This window comes from Erinaceus europaeus, chromosome 7 (assembly GCF_950295315.1).
Source record: "Erinaceus europaeus chromosome 7, mEriEur2.1, whole genome shotgun sequence".
In the NCBI taxonomy this organism is placed as follows: domain Eukaryota; kingdom Metazoa; phylum Chordata; class Mammalia; order Eulipotyphla; family Erinaceidae; genus Erinaceus; species Erinaceus europaeus.
In genome coordinates, this window is record NC_080168.1 from 11,482,846 (window position 1) to 11,499,602 (window position 16,757).

Sequence of the window (16,757 nt, forward strand, 5' to 3'; positions counted from 1 at the left end):
GGCCAGAGCTCGTCCAAGCTGCTGGGTAGGTGGCATTCCTTTCACTGGCTGCTAGGATGGAAATGAACAGACACCATAATGACATCTGTGCCCGAGTGGCAGCTCCTCAGGGCAGGAGGCTGGTGCTCGGTCCCTTGTCTGAAGACACAGCCCGAGCCCAGGTGAGTCCCTCCTGCTCCACACACCATTGACAGGAGCCTCCTCAGTCCTCTCTCTGCTCTGTGACAGGCTTAAGTGACCAGCTTTGTGGGACACTGTCATCACCTGCCATGGATTTTGGAACTCCCGTGTTCAGGAATGCTTCTTACGTAATCTAGGAAGCACACAGTATATAATTTTTCTTTTCATTTATCTTTATTTTGCCTCCAGAGTTATCGCTAGGGCTTGGTGCCTGAACTATGAATCCACTGCTCCTGGAGGCCTTCTTTTTTGTTTTTCATTTTATTGGACAGGACAGAGAAATTGAGAGATGAGGGGGAGAGAAAGACAGACACCTGCAGACCTGCTTCACTGCTTGTGAACTGACCCCCCCTACAGGTGGGGGGCTGGAGGCTTGAACCAGGATCCTTGCACTTCATAATATGTGTGCTTAACCCAGTGTGCTGCCACCTGACCCCCCTTTTATTTTCTGTCTTTAATTTTAATATTTTAAATATTTTATTTATTTTTTATTTAAGAAAGGATAAATTAACAAAACCATAGGGTAGGAGGGGTACAACTCCACACAATTCCCACCACCTGATCTCCATATCCCACCCCCTCCCCTGATAGCTTTCCCATTCTCTATCCCTCTTGGAGCATGGACCCAGGGTCGTTGTGGGTTGCAGAAGGTGGAAGGTCTGGCTTCTGTAATTGCTTCCCCGCTGAACATGGGTGTTGACTGGTCGGTCCATACTCCCAGTCTGCCTCTCTCTTTCCCTAGTAGGGTGGGTCTCTGGGGAAGTGGAGCTCCAGGACATATTGGTGGGGTCTTCAATCCAGGGAAGCCTGGCCAGCATCCTGGTGGCATCTGGAACCTGGTGATTGAAAAGAGAGTTAACATACAAAGCCAAACAAATTGTTGAGCAATCATGGACCCAAAGGTTGGAATAGTGGAGAGGAAGTGTTAGGGGGGTACTCACTGCAAACTCTAGTGTACTTCTGCTTTCAGGTATATGTTTTGCACTAGTTTATGGATAAGTGTGAACATATGCACTTATTTATTAATGAGAAACACAGGAGAGAGAAAGAGCCAGACATCACTCTGGTACATGTGCTGTCAGGAATTGAACTCAGGACCTCATGCTTGAGAGTCCGATGCTTTATCCACTGCGCCACCTCCTGAACCACACTATTTATTTTTAAAGTTTATTTATGAGAAACATTGGAACCAGACATCACTCTGGTACATCTGGATTGAACTCAGGGCCTCATGATTGAGAGTCTAATGCTTTATCCACTGTGCCACATCTTGGACCACTCTTTTATCTTTAAGGATTTGTCTGGGATATGGACAAAGAACTTGAGAGAGGTGAGGTGAGGACAAAACGGGGGGTGGGTGAGACACATGCAGACATGGGGGTCTGGGGGCTTGAGAACCAGGATCCTTGCCCAGGTCTTTGTGCTTCACACTATGTGCCACCTGCCCCCACCTCTTGTTTTCTTCCTCTGTCATCACTGAGGCTTCACTGCTCTGGGCCACTTTTTTTTTTCTCTTGCCTCCAGGGTTATTGCTGGGGCTCAGTGCCTGCACCACAAATCCACTGCTCCTGGAGGCTATTTTTTCCCCTTTTGTTGCCCTTGTTTTATCATTGTTGTAGTTATTATTATTGTTGTTATTGATGTCATTGTTGGATAGGACAGAGTGAAATGGAGAAAGGAGGGGAAGACAGAGAGGGGCAGAGAATAGACACCTGCAGACCTGCTTCACTGCTCATGAATCGATCACCCCTCCCCCGCAGGCGGAGAGTCGAGGGCTCAAACCGGGATCCTAAGGAAGGTCTTCGCACTTTGCGCCATGTGTGCTTAACCCGCTGTGCTACCGCCCGACCCCCTCTGGGCTACTTTTTTCAGATAGAAAAAAATGAGATAGGGCCAGACAGTGACACACCTGGTAAAGTACACACATTACCACTGTGAGGGCCAGGGCTCAAGCACTGGTGTCCACCTGTGGGTGGGGCTAAGGGGGAGAAGCTTCATGAGCAGTGGAACAGTGCTGTAGGTTTCTCTCTCTCTCTCTCTCCCTCCCTCTTCCACTGACTACATTCTGGGAAGGAGCCCCAAAATGCCCTGGTAGTTCCTGCTCACACAGCAGACCTCACTAATCTAGCAGGCTCCTTTTCACTCTCTGTGGTAAAACCTGGAGCCGGCCTCACAGTGACCTAGTTATCTGGTGTCTTTTTGTGATGGGGGCACCTTCTGAATCCATTTGTCACCTACTTACACAACCACCTCGGGGGTCCTTTCAACAGAATATGTATGGTCACAGGACACAGCTTCCTCACTGGGCATCAGGCAGTAGGGAGTCAGGAGTTGGCTTGGTGCCTCTGTCCTCCCTCAGAGTGATCTTCTTAGCAGCCCGCAGAGCATGGGGTCCCGGCCTGGGAACTGCAAAGGCTTGGCAAAGCCCTGACAGCGGATTGGCTGTCTGTCCTCCTGCCCAGGAGCCTTTGCAGCGGTTAAGACTCTGCTGGACACACAACACCCTGAGCTCTTGGGCGTGTGCCTACTCACTGCCCTGGGGTACACTTGACAAGAAGTGAAGCAGGACTGCAGGTGTTTCTGTTTCTTACTATACCTCCCCCCCTCCATTCTCTCTGCTTTATCAAATAAAAAAAGTAGATGGCTGTTGATCATCTTCTGCATAGCCATTATGCTATCTTGCCAGCCTTCAATACAATTTCTAAAATTAGTCTCAGCAAACACATTAGGATTCTGACTCCAAACCATCCAGTAGGTTTGCTCCTCGGTCTCTGTATTTTGGGTGTATGAGGCAAAGTACTGTGCTGCTTTTAGCTGCTAAGTTTTGTGATTTATTGCACAGCAGTGTCTCACCACCACAGCTTCCCAGTGATCAGGAGAGTTCACACCTCATAGTGCCAGCCTAGGAGAGACAAGAAGCGGGATTTAAAAAAAAGAATTATTTATACATCAGAGAGGAAAAGGGAGAAGGGGGAGAGGGTGAGGATGTTGGAGTATCACTGGCTCATGATGCCAGAGATCCAGTTGATCCAATTCAGGGCCTCATGCTTGAGAATACAATGTTTCACTCATGGCACCACCTCCTAGGTCTCGGTTCCCTCCCTTCTTACTTTCTCCTTTTTCTCCCTCTTTCCTTTTCTTTCTCCTTCCTTCTTATAATGTTGGTTGATTGAAACCGGAAGGAACAGAAAAGAGTGAACAATCATAGAACAAGAGTTTTGTGGCAGGCAGGGGTGGATAGCCTAATGGTTATGCAAACACACTCATGCCTGAGGCTCCGAATTCCAAGTTTCAATCCCCATGCACCACCATAAGCCAGAGCTGAGTAGTGCTCTGGTAGGGGAAAAAAAAAAAAATTGTGGCAATCTTCAGAGAGCAATTGATTTCAACGCAGGAACATTTCCTCTGAAAGCAAAAACTCTCTGCAGTCATGCAATGCTCACCCCATCCTGGGTGTATGTGAACAAGAAAAGCAGCCTCGTCCAGCAGGGGAATCCACAATTAAACTGAATTTATTCAGTTGCTTGTCTGGCCTGGTAAAAGTGGAAAAAAAGGGGGGAGGGGGACACATTTGGAGGGTGTCTCTGCAGTTTCCATGGAAAACTGAGGACCAAGCACTGGGGGGGTGAGGTGGGGTAGGAAATGGGGTAGGGTGAGTGGTTTATCAAGATCCATCCTAATTTAATCCTCCTCACATCCTGTTCTCTCTCCAGTCTACAAACTGGTCACCTTTTGATTTATTTGCTGTGGCAGATACATTGTTTCCTCACTGATGTAAAATGCTTGCTCTGCATTAACAAGGCATGGATTCAAGTAACCCCATCAGCCAGAAATGTGATATTACAATTCTTCAAGCATGATTGTTGGGGTGGCCTTCGTTGTTGGTGACTCAGTCACCTTACAGACAAGATGCATCATAGGGGAAGAGTGCTTAGGGTTTAAAGCAGGACTGTTAGCTTAAGGCAAGTCGTGGGCAGGGCTGCAGTTCCTGGGCCTTCTAGCACACCACACCACTTGACAGTTATTAGCACTTGGGGAGCTTCTGGACATAAGACCGTGACCTCTGGGGCTGAGGAGAAAGTACTGTGGTTCGTGCACCAACCTTTGCTGCACCGTGGCCCCAGAGATCCCAGGTTCAATGCCCAGTAGTATCAGTAACTGAGCAGTGCTCTGGCCTTTCATTAAAAGAAAATATTAACAATGAATGGTACTGCCCTCTGAGGAATGAACCCTGTGGAGAGGACAGCCTGTGGGCATACTTGAGGGTGACAGTATAACAGTACTCCACCACCAGATCCCCGTATACCAACCCCTCCCGATAGCTCTCCTATTCTTCAACCCTCTGGGAGTATGGGCCCAAGATCATTGTGAGATGCAGAAGGTTGAAAGTCTGGCTTCTGTAATTGCTTCTCCGCTGAACATGGGCATTGACAGGTCGATCCATACTCCCAGCCTGTCTGTCTCTTTCCCTAGTGGGGAAGGGATCTGAGAAAGTGGAGCTCCAAGGCACATTGGTGGGGTTGTCTGAACAGGAACATTTCAAGACCAGTGTAGGCTGCATTACCCAGACACCAGGGTGTGAACTCATGACATTTCAAGATTCTACGCATCCCCTCCTTCAGCTTCCTTGTTCCCCTGCAAGGCCTGGTAGAGAGCAAACCTTATAGGCCAAGGAAAGACCCACAATCACACACTGAAGCTAGGCGGCTTAAAATCCCGCTGGAGGGCTGCCATCTTGGGAATCTGTAGTTGATGGTCTGGAACTCCCTGCGCCAAGCAGGTTGAACCTGCTTCCGGTTAAGCCCAGCTCTTTTGTCAGCTTCTGTACTGCCACTTGGTTGCAGGATCTATGTAGGAGGTTGTGGATTGAGTACCTGTATACATACTTTATTCACTTTTTTTTTTTTTTTGCCTCCAGGGTTATTGCTGGGGCTCAGTGCCTGCACCATGAATCCACTGCTCCTGGAGGCCATTTCCCCTCCTTTTGTTGCCCTTGTAGCCTTGTTGTGGTTATTGTTGTTGTTGATGTCGTTCATTGTTGGACAGGACAGAAATGGAGAGGGGAAGACAGGGAGGGGGAGACACACCTGCAGACCTGCTTCACCGCCTGTGAAGTGACTCCCCTGCAGGTGGGGAGCCGGGGGCTCGAACCAGGGTCCTTCGCCAGTCCTTGCGCTTTGCGCCATGTGCACTTAACCCGCTGCACTACCGCCCTACCCTCTTATTCACTTATTCTATTGTGAATAGTATCACAGCACAATCAGACATTCTCCTAAAATAAGTTGTAAAAGCTTCCAACTCCCTTTAGTTTTCTGAATCAGTGCTACTTTGTTTCTGTGGACTAGACTTGGACATATGTCAAGAGCAGAGCAGTCATGAAAACTAAAATGGTGATGTCCCAGTGCCCAGAGCACTCAAACAAGAGTAAGCAATTCTCTTCAACACTGAAGGACTAGGGCCATCTCTTTAAAAAATCTATTCTCTTAACACCACTCACCACCATCTGCCTCTACTAAGAAAATAGTACTATGCTACTTACCCCAAACAGGAAGCTTTCCAAAGTCACTCATACATGTATGCCACCGCTGAGAAGATCCCTCTAGTTGTATATGATTTAATAAAACTGACCATGTAGGATAATGCTGTTTTATTAAAAATATATTCAGGGAGAAGGAAGTCAGTGCATTTATGCAATTTTACATACATAACTGTAGTTTGAGGTTCCATTATTCCAACAGTTCATATAAATCACTGTTTTCAGATAAAAGAAAAAATGGTTTACACAGGATATCAGTAATTGGTTATAGGTTTGGTAATGAGTAGACTTGTAAAAATAAAACCACCTCTTCCATTATTAAAGAATGTCTCCGTTATGCAGAACAAGTGTGTAGAGTTAAGAACTTTTTCTTGCATAAATCTTGGAAAACAGCCAATCTTCTGTTTTCTATAAATATAAACACTGTGTTTTGTCTGGAATTTGTATGAGGTAACAAAGGTAACAAAAATCATTTTCAGTGGTTTGTTACCACGTCGCCTTTCCTGTGTATGCCAATACTAAGACATCAAATCTAAGATTCACACAAAAGCACTTCTCAGAATTAGAAATACTAGAGTATGACATTTCCAAACAATGTTCTCAAACTGAAAATAATGGGTTTTTAAAAAAAAGGAAACAAAAAAGCCTAAGACAAATTAATTCAAGGCTTTGATAATCTTTGCTACTGGAGAATCAACAATTGCATTCAGAACCCTCCATAAAGTACATACTTTTTCTGAATGCACTATCTTTTCCCAGAAAGTCTCTTTTCTTAATGACCTTTTTCTTGGAATCTCAGTGGCATTCTCATTTCCTGAGTTTGTACTCATGGACAGGGATCAGGTACCTAGCCTCAGTACCTGAGGAACCAGAAGAAAGACAAACTTACAAAATGCTCACAAGAACCCTCGTGGCAAATCAAGGTCTGGGTCTAGTATTTGGACGTGTACATTGGGGTTTTGCCTCTCAGCCTCACTATAGTCTTTATGCCATCAAGATGCCATGGGGAGGCAACTCCAGAAGTGACTAGTCACATCTGGTTACATGGGCCACTGCTTCTTCACATGATGCCCCCAACTTACAAGGGCAATTGCATGTCAAATAAAAGGATACTAGTTTAAGATACCACTTCTTTATAGACCAGAATGCTAAGATAAAGTTCTATATGCTACAAACACAGAGCTGAAGTCCAAGAAGAGAGGAATCTGTATCCTGATGAGCAGCTAGCTGTGTGAAAGTTCTGTTGGGTCTGGCTAAGGCATCTATAACTCTGTATGTCTGTCCCAATCCAGACTAGCTAGAACTCAACACTTTTTTTTTTTTTGGGGGGGGTGTTAGCTATGAAATGGTCACAACTACCTCTTCTTTCCTTGTAGTCAAAACAGTTAAAAAAACATGTTCTCATATACAAAGTGAATCAAATTAGCAATTGGTAAAGCCATACCTGGGACTCATCCGATTCCACCTCAGCAAAAATGCAAGGACAACTAAATCACCACCACTACCTGACTGTGTATAAATCACACTTTACGAAGTAGTGCTGGACGGCATTAGAAAGCAACTAAATTTAAGGCATAACTGGAGTGATAACAAATGAAATGTCTGCTTTTCCCGTGATGCACTATTAAGGCTTCTGCCAAAAAGAGTTTGCTTTGAAATGGGAAAAGTCTTCTCGTCCCTGGCTAACCAAGGGTCCCACATTATGGAGGGAAGGAGTTAAGCTAAAGACAAAGTGTTTAAATAGGCAATTGTTAACTTTGAAACACTCAAACTTGAGTTTCATTCAAAACCATCTTATGTATGTACTCATTAGATGCTGAAATGAATGAAGCCAAATCTGCCAGGGCCACAACATGGATAAAATGTCAAATACATATCTTTAATATGAAACATTACTTCGTTTATACAAGTCTACATTTAACAAAGAACCCTTTAAAAAATGAGGAACAAAAGTTATGTTCACACAAAAAAGTCTTTGTGCTTAGTTTGTTAAAAATTATCAACATTAAAAGAAACTGGTTCATTCTTGAATACTCATGTCACTTGATCCAACCACTCTGGTCCTAGTTAGGCCTTCAGAAAGGCAACTTCCTTCTTCAATCTCAAAGTGAGGCTGCCTGTGTGAAAAGTCAGGGCGACGGGTCCCTGACCTGAAGCCCTCTCACAGCTGCTCCATCCCAGTGCATGGATAGAGGTCCCTGGCCAAATTTACCATGCAGAAGGGGTACTTCCAGATAAGGCTATTCATTCACATGGAAACTGACAAAGTGACCAAACAAATCCCTAGGGTTTCTTTGGGGTGTTGGGGGGGGGGGGAGAAACACAGGGGCTTCTACACCAATTCAGTAAGACTTTGGAACAGTCAGTAAAAGACAGTTGATTTCTCAAAGTTCAATAAGAAATGAGCTCATCTATCATTTCTGATAAAGATGAGTTGCGGAAATTCTCAACGTTGTGAAACAGGTGCAATTTTGAACCAATGGAAGGAAGGAATCACCTCCCATTTTCTCTCATTTTCATATTCCTCAAGTTGCTATCAGAAAGTCTCTTAATAGTGAAATCAGCCATGAGGTGAGTCATGGAGATGTGATGATTTGCTTGCAGTGAAATACATCTAACACAATAGAAAGTTATGCATACAGCACAAAACTATAAACAAAAAGGTGAAGCAAACTTTTATTTATTTTCAGGTAAAAACATTTAGCCTGATGGATTATTGCAGATTTGAGAAATCAGCACATAAAACAACTGGACAGTGCATGGCTTACAGGTGCTTTTATCCGTGGAGACAAAGCTGAACTGTCTGTCCCAAGTCAGCATGGGGTGGAGGTGAGGGTGGGGGTGGGGAGGAAAGCAGCATAAAGCAAGGAGACTATGGACAAAAACTTCAAACAAGAACATGGGAGGAAAAAACTTGTACTCCAACAGGGAACGAAAATGGCTATTTTAAAACTTTACATCAATTCAAGATGCTCTGGCCACAGAGTAATAAATACTGGCCAGCCCAAGCTGCAGACTTTGCTACCTACACAAAGGAAAAGAATAAGCCTTCCTGGCCTCCATTCTGGAGGCTGTTGCTGCCAATTCACCATGTAAACAGTTCTAGTGTGTCACTGGGGAAGGCCAGTAAGACCCTACGACTATGTAAAACTAAGCTGTAAGAAAAGCCTACCTAGTCACAAAGGCTGAATTATATTGACAATAATTTCAATTTAATGAATTTTAAATTATATCTTAAATCTTAAAGAGAACGTGAAACAACAAAAGCCCGTGGCTAAGGAAAATGTAACAACTGAGTACTTATACAAAACAAAAACAAAAGTGCATAAACTGCACAGACAATACATGAATCAGGGCAAGAAAATTAGAGGGAAGTGAAAAGCACATAAAGCTAATCTACTAAACTGTATTTGTCAAATACATGTGAACTTTAATTTCTGTACTTATGTACAAGAGTTGTCTTTGGAGGAAACAGAACTGCAGACTTAGCTAGATGGATACACACAGCCCAGAATTAAACTGCACAGCGACATTTATTGTTTCAGCCTGGAAAAACATCCCTTTTTAAATTTCACACAGCAAAGCAAGTTAAAAACTTCACTCATCAAATAAATGATAATTTAAACAGAACTTGCTAAAGAAACCTCATCACAACAACATTTTAGGGCCTGATCACATTAAGTCCATAGGGCCATTAATGAATATCAACCAAGTGTCTCTTTTATAATCTGCAAGCCATTTTTCCTACAAGAAGGCGTAACATGTTTCCTTGACTCAGGTGATACATTTAGAAAAGAAATCATGATTTTTTTTCTTTTGCTGTAACAGGCAGATACTGCATTTCTCATGGTGATCAGGAGAGATGAAACGACTGCTGCCCCTCTCTTGCTGCTATTAACAGTTTCTCACGCATTATCTCAATGCTTGAATAGTCCGGTAGTTTAAGATAGTTCACACAAGTCATTACAGAGGGCAAGAAGTCATCTGGGTTTTCTGTGGACTCAAATGTCTTCCGAACAATTGTTAATGGTGGATTCAAACTCCGGAAACCTGGTTAAGGAAGAAGGAAGGAAGGTCAAAGAATTTAGTGTGTTTGTAGGGTGCCTCTTGGCTAGTTCAGAGAAAATATTTCTTAAACCCACAAGATCAGTTAGCTGGAATTACAAGTATACTTTCCCCTTTTTTATGCTGCCACCACCATTAAAAACAGTGCCCTGATGCACACTATCATCACATGTAAGACAACTAGACCTGCGAATTTAGTATCTCCTTTATTTACCATAAAGTCACTACAGAACAAGAGGGCAAGCCACTTTTTTTTTTTTTGCCTCCAGGGTTATTGCTGGGCTCAGTGCCTGCACCATGAATCCACCGCTCCTGGAGGCCATTTCCCCGCCCCCTTTCGTTGCCCTTGTTGTTGTAGCCTTGTTGTGATTACTACTGTTGTTGATATCGTTCGTTGTTGGATAGGACAGAGAGAAATGGAGAGAGGAGGGGAAGACAGAGAGGGGAGAGAAAGACAGACACCTGCAGACCTGCTTCACCGCCTGTGAAGCGACTCCCCTGCAGGTGGGGAGCCAGTGGCTTGAACTGAGATTCTCAGGCCGATCCTTGCGCTTTGCACCACATGCGCTTAACCTGCTGCGCTACCACCCAACCCCAGCAAAACACTCTTTATTTAGGCCTTTTCACTTTTTAAAGAAATTTTTAAAATATTTATTTTCCCTTTTGTTGTCCTTTTTTTTTTTTATTGTTGTTGTAGTTATTATTGTTGTTATTAATGTCATCGTTGTTAGATAGGAAAGAGAGAAATGGAGAGAGGAGGGGAAGATGGGTGGGGGAGACTTGAACCGAGATCCTTACACCGGTCCTTGCGCTTCGCTAAACCTGCTGCGCTACTCTCCGACTCCCAGGCCTTCTCACTTTTAAACAGTACCGAGGGGGCCAGGTGGCAGTGCAGCAGGTTCAGCGCACATGGCCCAAAATGCACAGACCGGTGTCAGGATCCCGGTTCAAGCCCCTGGCTCTCCACCTACAGGGGGGTTGATTCATAAGCAGTGATGCAGGTCTGCAAGTGTCTATCTCCCCGTCTTCCCCTGCTCTCTATTTCTCTATCTTATCCAACAATAACAGCAGCAATAACAACAACAAGGGCAACAAAAATGGGAAAAAATGGCCTCCAGGAGCAGTGGATTCATAGTGCAGGCACTGAGCCCCAGCAATAATCCTGGAGGCAAAATAAATAAAAAACAACATCAAAAACAAAACAAAAATAAAAAAACAGTAGCAAGTCAGGCTGGGGAGGCTGCATAGTAGTTGAAGCAACAGCCTTACACACCTGAGGTTCAATCCCTGGCATCAATGTGTCCTGGAGCTCTGATTCCCCAGAACCCCGCCCCACTAGGGAGAGAGACAGGCTGGGAGTATGGATCGACCTGTCAACACCCATGTTCAGTGGAGAAGCAATTATAGAAGCCAGACCTCCTACCTTCTGAGCCCCACAATGATCCTGGGTCCATACTCCCAGAGGGTTAAAGAATAGGAAAGCTATCAAGGGAGGCGGTGGGATACAGAGTTCTGGTGGTGGGAATTATGTGGAGTGGTATCCCTCTTATCCTATGGTTTTGCCAGTGTTTCCATTTTATAAATAAAATTTAAAACAACAACAAAACAAAAATAAAATAGCAGTAGCAAGTCAGGCCGGGGAGGCTGCATAGTAGTTGAAGCAACGGCCTTACACACTTGAGGTTCAGAGACCTCCCGTCCAATCCCTGGCACCACCAGAGTTCTCTGGTTAAAACAAGCAAGCAAACAACAACAAAAAAATACAAACAGTATCAACTCATTTCTAAAAAATTGAACTTCCGAACATATTCTCATGTACACATCTATAGTGTAGAGCTGAGCACTGAAACTCCTCTAGAAAAGCAGATCACATGTGCACTAGTAATCCAACTTCTGTGCTGCACAGAAATAAGAGGCACTGAGAGTTAAATGAAGAAGCTGCGGTTAGTGGGGTTTTGCACTCCCCCCGCCCCCCCCACACTCACTCACTCCCACAGCTTCAACAAACGCCGAGTACCAGCATTCTACTCACCTCCAACAGGCAATCTTGGGCTACCTGTCACAAACTGAAGAAATAATCTCTGCTGCTCATTATCAAAACTACTGAGAATCTCAAATAAGAACTTCACAGCCCGACTAAAACAGAAATAAAAAACACCCAAATTATTTCATATTATAGTTCTGAAACATACTACATTGCTGGCTCTCATGATTAGGCAGAGATAAATTTCAATGACTGAATGTGAATTCACATTCAAATGTACTTAGAAATCAAACGGGTGTCTGTAACAACTGGCATTGAAATGGAACTACTATTGCAGTAAATGAGGCTCGGCAGGGACTGTAGAGACGTTGCCACTTCCTGTAAATAGTGATGGGGTTACACTTCCTCTCCCACCCCCCGCCCTCCTTTCACCGCTCATTTTCACAGAATAGAAAGAACCATTTGCACCCTGAACTACTACGTTAAGAGAAGCCCAAAATTTAAGAGACCAGCCTGTCAACAGGTAGGCAATTAAAAGGTGAACCCCTCTATGGATTGACACGCCAACATCCATGTCCAGTGAAGAAGCAATTACAGAAACTAGACCTTCCACCTTTGGCACCCCAGAAAGATCTTTGATCCAAACTCCTAGAGGGATAAAGAATATGGAACCTTCCAATGGAGGGGATGGGATACAGAACGCTGGTGGTGGGAACTGTATGGAATTGTACCCCTCTTAGCCCACAATTTTGCCAGTCATTATTAAAATCAATCAATAATAAGAAAGCAAACCCCTCTACTTTTGTTGTTTACAATACCACCCCCCCACATTCCCAGTGTATGTAAACCGAGAAGCCAGCAGACCCCACCACTTGCCTGTCGTGTGTATAACCGTGATCAGGCCTGCAACATTCCATTAGTGTTTTTGCATCCCAAGTGTCTGCTTTGCTGCCGCACAGGAGCTGATCTAGCTGTTAAAAAATTGCCAACAAGTTACTAAAGATGAATCTGCATGACTGATCCAAAGCACATACAATGTCGGTTCTATTTAATTTCAATATAAACAGCACCCTACACGTGCCAAAAGAGTACAGGCTTTTTAATACAAAAAAAAAATGGCCTATGAGAGGTTGGGAGACAGCATAATGGTTATGCAAAGACTTTCATGCCTGAGGCTGCAAATGTCCCAAGTTCAATCCTCAGCGCCACCGTAAGCCAGAGCTGAGCAGTGTCTAGTAAAATAAACCAGAAAATGAAGAAAGCAAGTGAGCACTGAGAGAGAGAGAGACAGATGGGGGTGGGGGAGGCAGGCAAGTGAGAACTGTGTTAGGACAGGGGTTGCTCTATATGACTTTAAGGTCACTCATTTGAACAGCACAGGTCTTAGCTCACACAGACGCTCTGCTCACTCATTATACAGCCCCTACTCAAACAGGAAACATCTTCATTCTATCTTGCTCAGGAAATGATCTTGTCCTTCCCAGATTCTAACTTTGCTTCAAGCTCACGTTTTCCTGGCTTGCTTTTGCAGCAATGGGGTACTTGACTTGACAACACTGATATCATAAAGATGACTTCAATAAGACATATGCTACTTACTTCTTCTGGGTAGAAGTACTGGAGATGGCTAAGTGGAAAGACTGATTCAAACCCATCTCTGAATGAATCAAATTGTCTGGAAACACCTTCATTTAATGCCCAGAATATAACCAGCTGCAGAAAAAAAAAAAATCTTTTACTTTATAAGAACTATGGTACTTATTATAAGAACTATGGTGGTTATTATTCAAGGGAGAAGGCAAGAAACTTTGGTTGTGGGTACCGTGAGGAACTAAACTTCTGTAACTTTACAAACCATTATGAAATTACTAATAAAAACCACACTAAGCTTTAAGGCCTTTCAAAAATTGTACATAGCTGCAAATGTGCTTCCCACTCAGTTTATGAGACAGACTTTATTTTTTAAGGTTATGAAAAATCAGGTTAGGGGAGAAAGCACAATGGTCATTCCAAGTCCTTAAGATTTATTATGGGGAGTTGGGCAGAAAATGTCACAAGTGGTGAAGCAGGTTATCTTATCTGTCTCCTTTGCTATCTCACACTCTCCTCTCAAATTCTCTGTCCTAATAAGATGAAGAAAAAAGTAAAAAGATTTAGTATGTTAAAAAAAAAAATTTTTTTTTGCATAAAATTTCTACAGTACCAGGTTAGCAGGCAGGAATTTCTCAAGAACTAAAAATGTTTCCAGATTTACAATTACTAGCTCTTCAAACTTTATAATAAAGTTTTTATTTCTGATCCTGTTAAATCTTACAACCAAATCCTGCAGTATATGCTCCTTTTTAGAAAAAGGCAAACCAGGAGTCGGGTGGTAGCACAACGGGTTAAGTGCACATGGCGCAAAGCACAAGGACTGGCATAAGGATCTCGGTTCGAGCCCCTGGCTCCCCACCTGCAGGGGAGTCGCTTCACAGGCGGTGAAGCAGGTCTGCAGGTGTCCCTTATTCACTAACTTCTTTTGAAACTAAGAACATTTAACATTGTTCTTATTCTAAGGCTCATAAAGTATACAGTATGGTCAAAAACAAAGTAAAGGTATGGCCTAAAAAGTGGCTTTCATTGTAGTGGCCCCGAATGTTCAAAGTGTTGACCCAGACCATGCAGGAAGCTACCGGACATACAGCCCTGCTTTACTGGGCAGACCATCCACCTCCCTCAGGGCAGCACCAACAGGCAAAGCCTTATATATAATCAATCAAAGGACAACACATGACGTACTCTTAGATACTCCTCTAAATTGTGTATAGTGACTGGTATATCCTTTCCTCCTTTCTTCAGTTCGATGTTGGGAAACCCTGGTAGAGTGAAATCCAATCCTAGATCTTCAACAGAGCAGCCATTCATAGTCAGGGTCTCTAATGCATACTGTAGACTCTCTTTGGTCTAAAAAAAAAAAAAAAAAAAAACCACACACAATGAAGAGTGTCTTAAAAATACCTCAGAAACCAACCATTTTTATATGGGGGAAAAGATCGCCTGAGTTTCCCCATAAGATGCTTCTACTCAGTCTGGTTACATATCACACAATCAATTTTACAGAATGTGTGTGTAACTGTGCACAACGATTAACTTAGTAGGACTAATATAATTAGTCATCAAGAGCAGGGGTGGAGAACATCTGGCCTTTAGGTTGTACTACTTAGTCTAGTCCTACACCAATGTAACCACAAGTGGGAATCAAAACTTCAGTCATAAATCTGTAAGCTTTTTTCCTATCAACATTAAATGCTAATTTTAAACAGATGGTTTTGTAAGGCCCAGGAATAACTTTCTTACTTTGAAAATCTAAAATCTAAAGAGGGACCGGGTGGTGGTGCGCCTGGTTGAATGCACGTTACAGTGCTCAAGGACCTGGGTTTGAGCCCCCGGTCCCCACCTGCAGAGGGAAAGCTTTGCAAGTGGTGAAGCAAGGCTGCAAGTGTCTCTCTCTTTCCCTCTCTATCTCCCTTACCCACTTGATTTCTGGCTGTCTCTATCCAATAAATAAATAAAGACAATAAAAAAAAAATTAAAAAAAATCTAAAGAATACCTTGTCACCCCAGGAAGCAGGGTAGTGGTGAGCAGTGTTGCTGGACTCTCACGCACGAGGTCCTGGATTCGGTCCCTGACACTACATATGTCAAAGTGATGCCCTAGGTTTCTTCTACAAACACTACATATGTCAAAGTGATGCCCTAGGTTTCTTCTACAAACACTACATATGTCAAAGTGATGCCCTAGGTTTCTTCTACAAACACTACATATGTCAAAGTGATGCCCTAGGTTTCTTCTACAAACACTACATATGTCAAAGTGATGCCCTAGGTTTCTTCTACAAACACTACATATGTCAAAGCGATGCCCTAGGTTTCTTCTACAAACACTACATATGTCAAAGTGATGCCCTAGGTTTCTTCTACAAACACTACATATGTCAAAGTGATGCCCTAGGTTTCTTCTACAAACAATCCCCTGAAGACTCATCCTTTAAGACCCCAGAAGATAACAATTTTTTATTTCTATAATCATACTTAGATTTAAAAAAAAAAATCCAAAGAAGCCCCATGACATATACTGCAAGGATAAATTTTAAAAAATTACTTTGTATTATTCACTTAAACGTTTAGGATTATGAGGGCATTAAAAAGAATCACCACTGTTTCCTGTGCCAATGCCCAGCCCATTTTTAAACAACATGCAAAACTGTAAATTCTACCTGAAAATGAAAAGTACCCAGTAAGAGAAAGAAGGCAAATGGTTTTCCCATTCAGAGATGTTTTTATATATGAAATTCCTAGAAGCCCAATAGTACATTAATTTAGTCATTTAAAAAAAAAAGAAAAAAGGCTAGGTTTTGATTCCAGAAAATCCAAAATAGAGAAGATGCTGGTATCATTTAATATAAAGATTTTAGTGTTATAGTTACTGGGTATTATTCCTGTTTTATTTCTCTTCAAAAACCCATGGCCGAAGGTCTGTTTGAAGTCCATCTTTTGAAGACACCCACAAGGAAATTGTCACTAAACAGTAGAAAGGATCTTCAACAGAAAGATTAAACATAAATGAAAGCACTCCATGAAAATGTTCTCAATGCTACAACGATGGGAGATCTCTTCTCTCATAGTTGCTTGTTTGCAAAGGTTTGCATTAGAAAATGCTACTATTATTGACAAGAACCTAGAAATACAATATGTTCCTGTGATAAAAAAAAAAAAAGGTTGAACTGGGAGAGTCAGGCGGTAGCGCAACGGGTTAAGCACAGGTGGCACAAGAAGCAAGGACTGGTGTAAGGATCCTGGTTCGAGCCCCCAGTTCTGCACCTGCAGGTGAGTCGCTTCATAAGCGATGAAGCAGGTCTTCAGGTGTCTATCTTTCTCTCCCCATCTTCCCCTCCTCTCTCCATTTATCTCTGTCCTATCCAACAACAACAACATCAATAACAATAACTACAA

At 43.1% G+C, this 16,757-nt stretch overlaps 1 protein-coding gene across 15 annotated transcripts in view; it reads right to left on the reverse strand.

Annotated features, from left to right (window-relative positions):
• Window positions 1–5,812: 5,812 nt before the first annotated feature.
• The window catches only part of TRIP12 (thyroid hormone receptor interactor 12), a 129,374-nt gene continuing 118,429 nt past the window's right edge, over window positions 5,813–16,757 (reverse strand). For all 15 annotated transcript variants that reach the window (XM_060193751.1, XM_060193736.1, XM_060193737.1 and 12 more), the window contains 5 exons: window positions 14,544–14,708; window positions 13,365–13,478; window positions 12,642–12,736; window positions 11,814–11,917; window positions 5,813–9,766 (listed from right to left, as the gene is read on the reverse strand). In XM_060193751.1, the coding sequence (XP_060049734.1) occupies window positions 9,570–9,766; window positions 11,814–11,917; window positions 12,642–12,736; window positions 13,365–13,478; window positions 14,544–14,708 (675 nt within the window). In that variant the 3' untranslated portion in view covers window positions 5,813–9,569. The remainder of the gene's footprint in view (window positions 9,767–11,813; window positions 11,918–12,641; window positions 12,737–13,364; window positions 13,479–14,543; window positions 14,709–16,757) is intronic.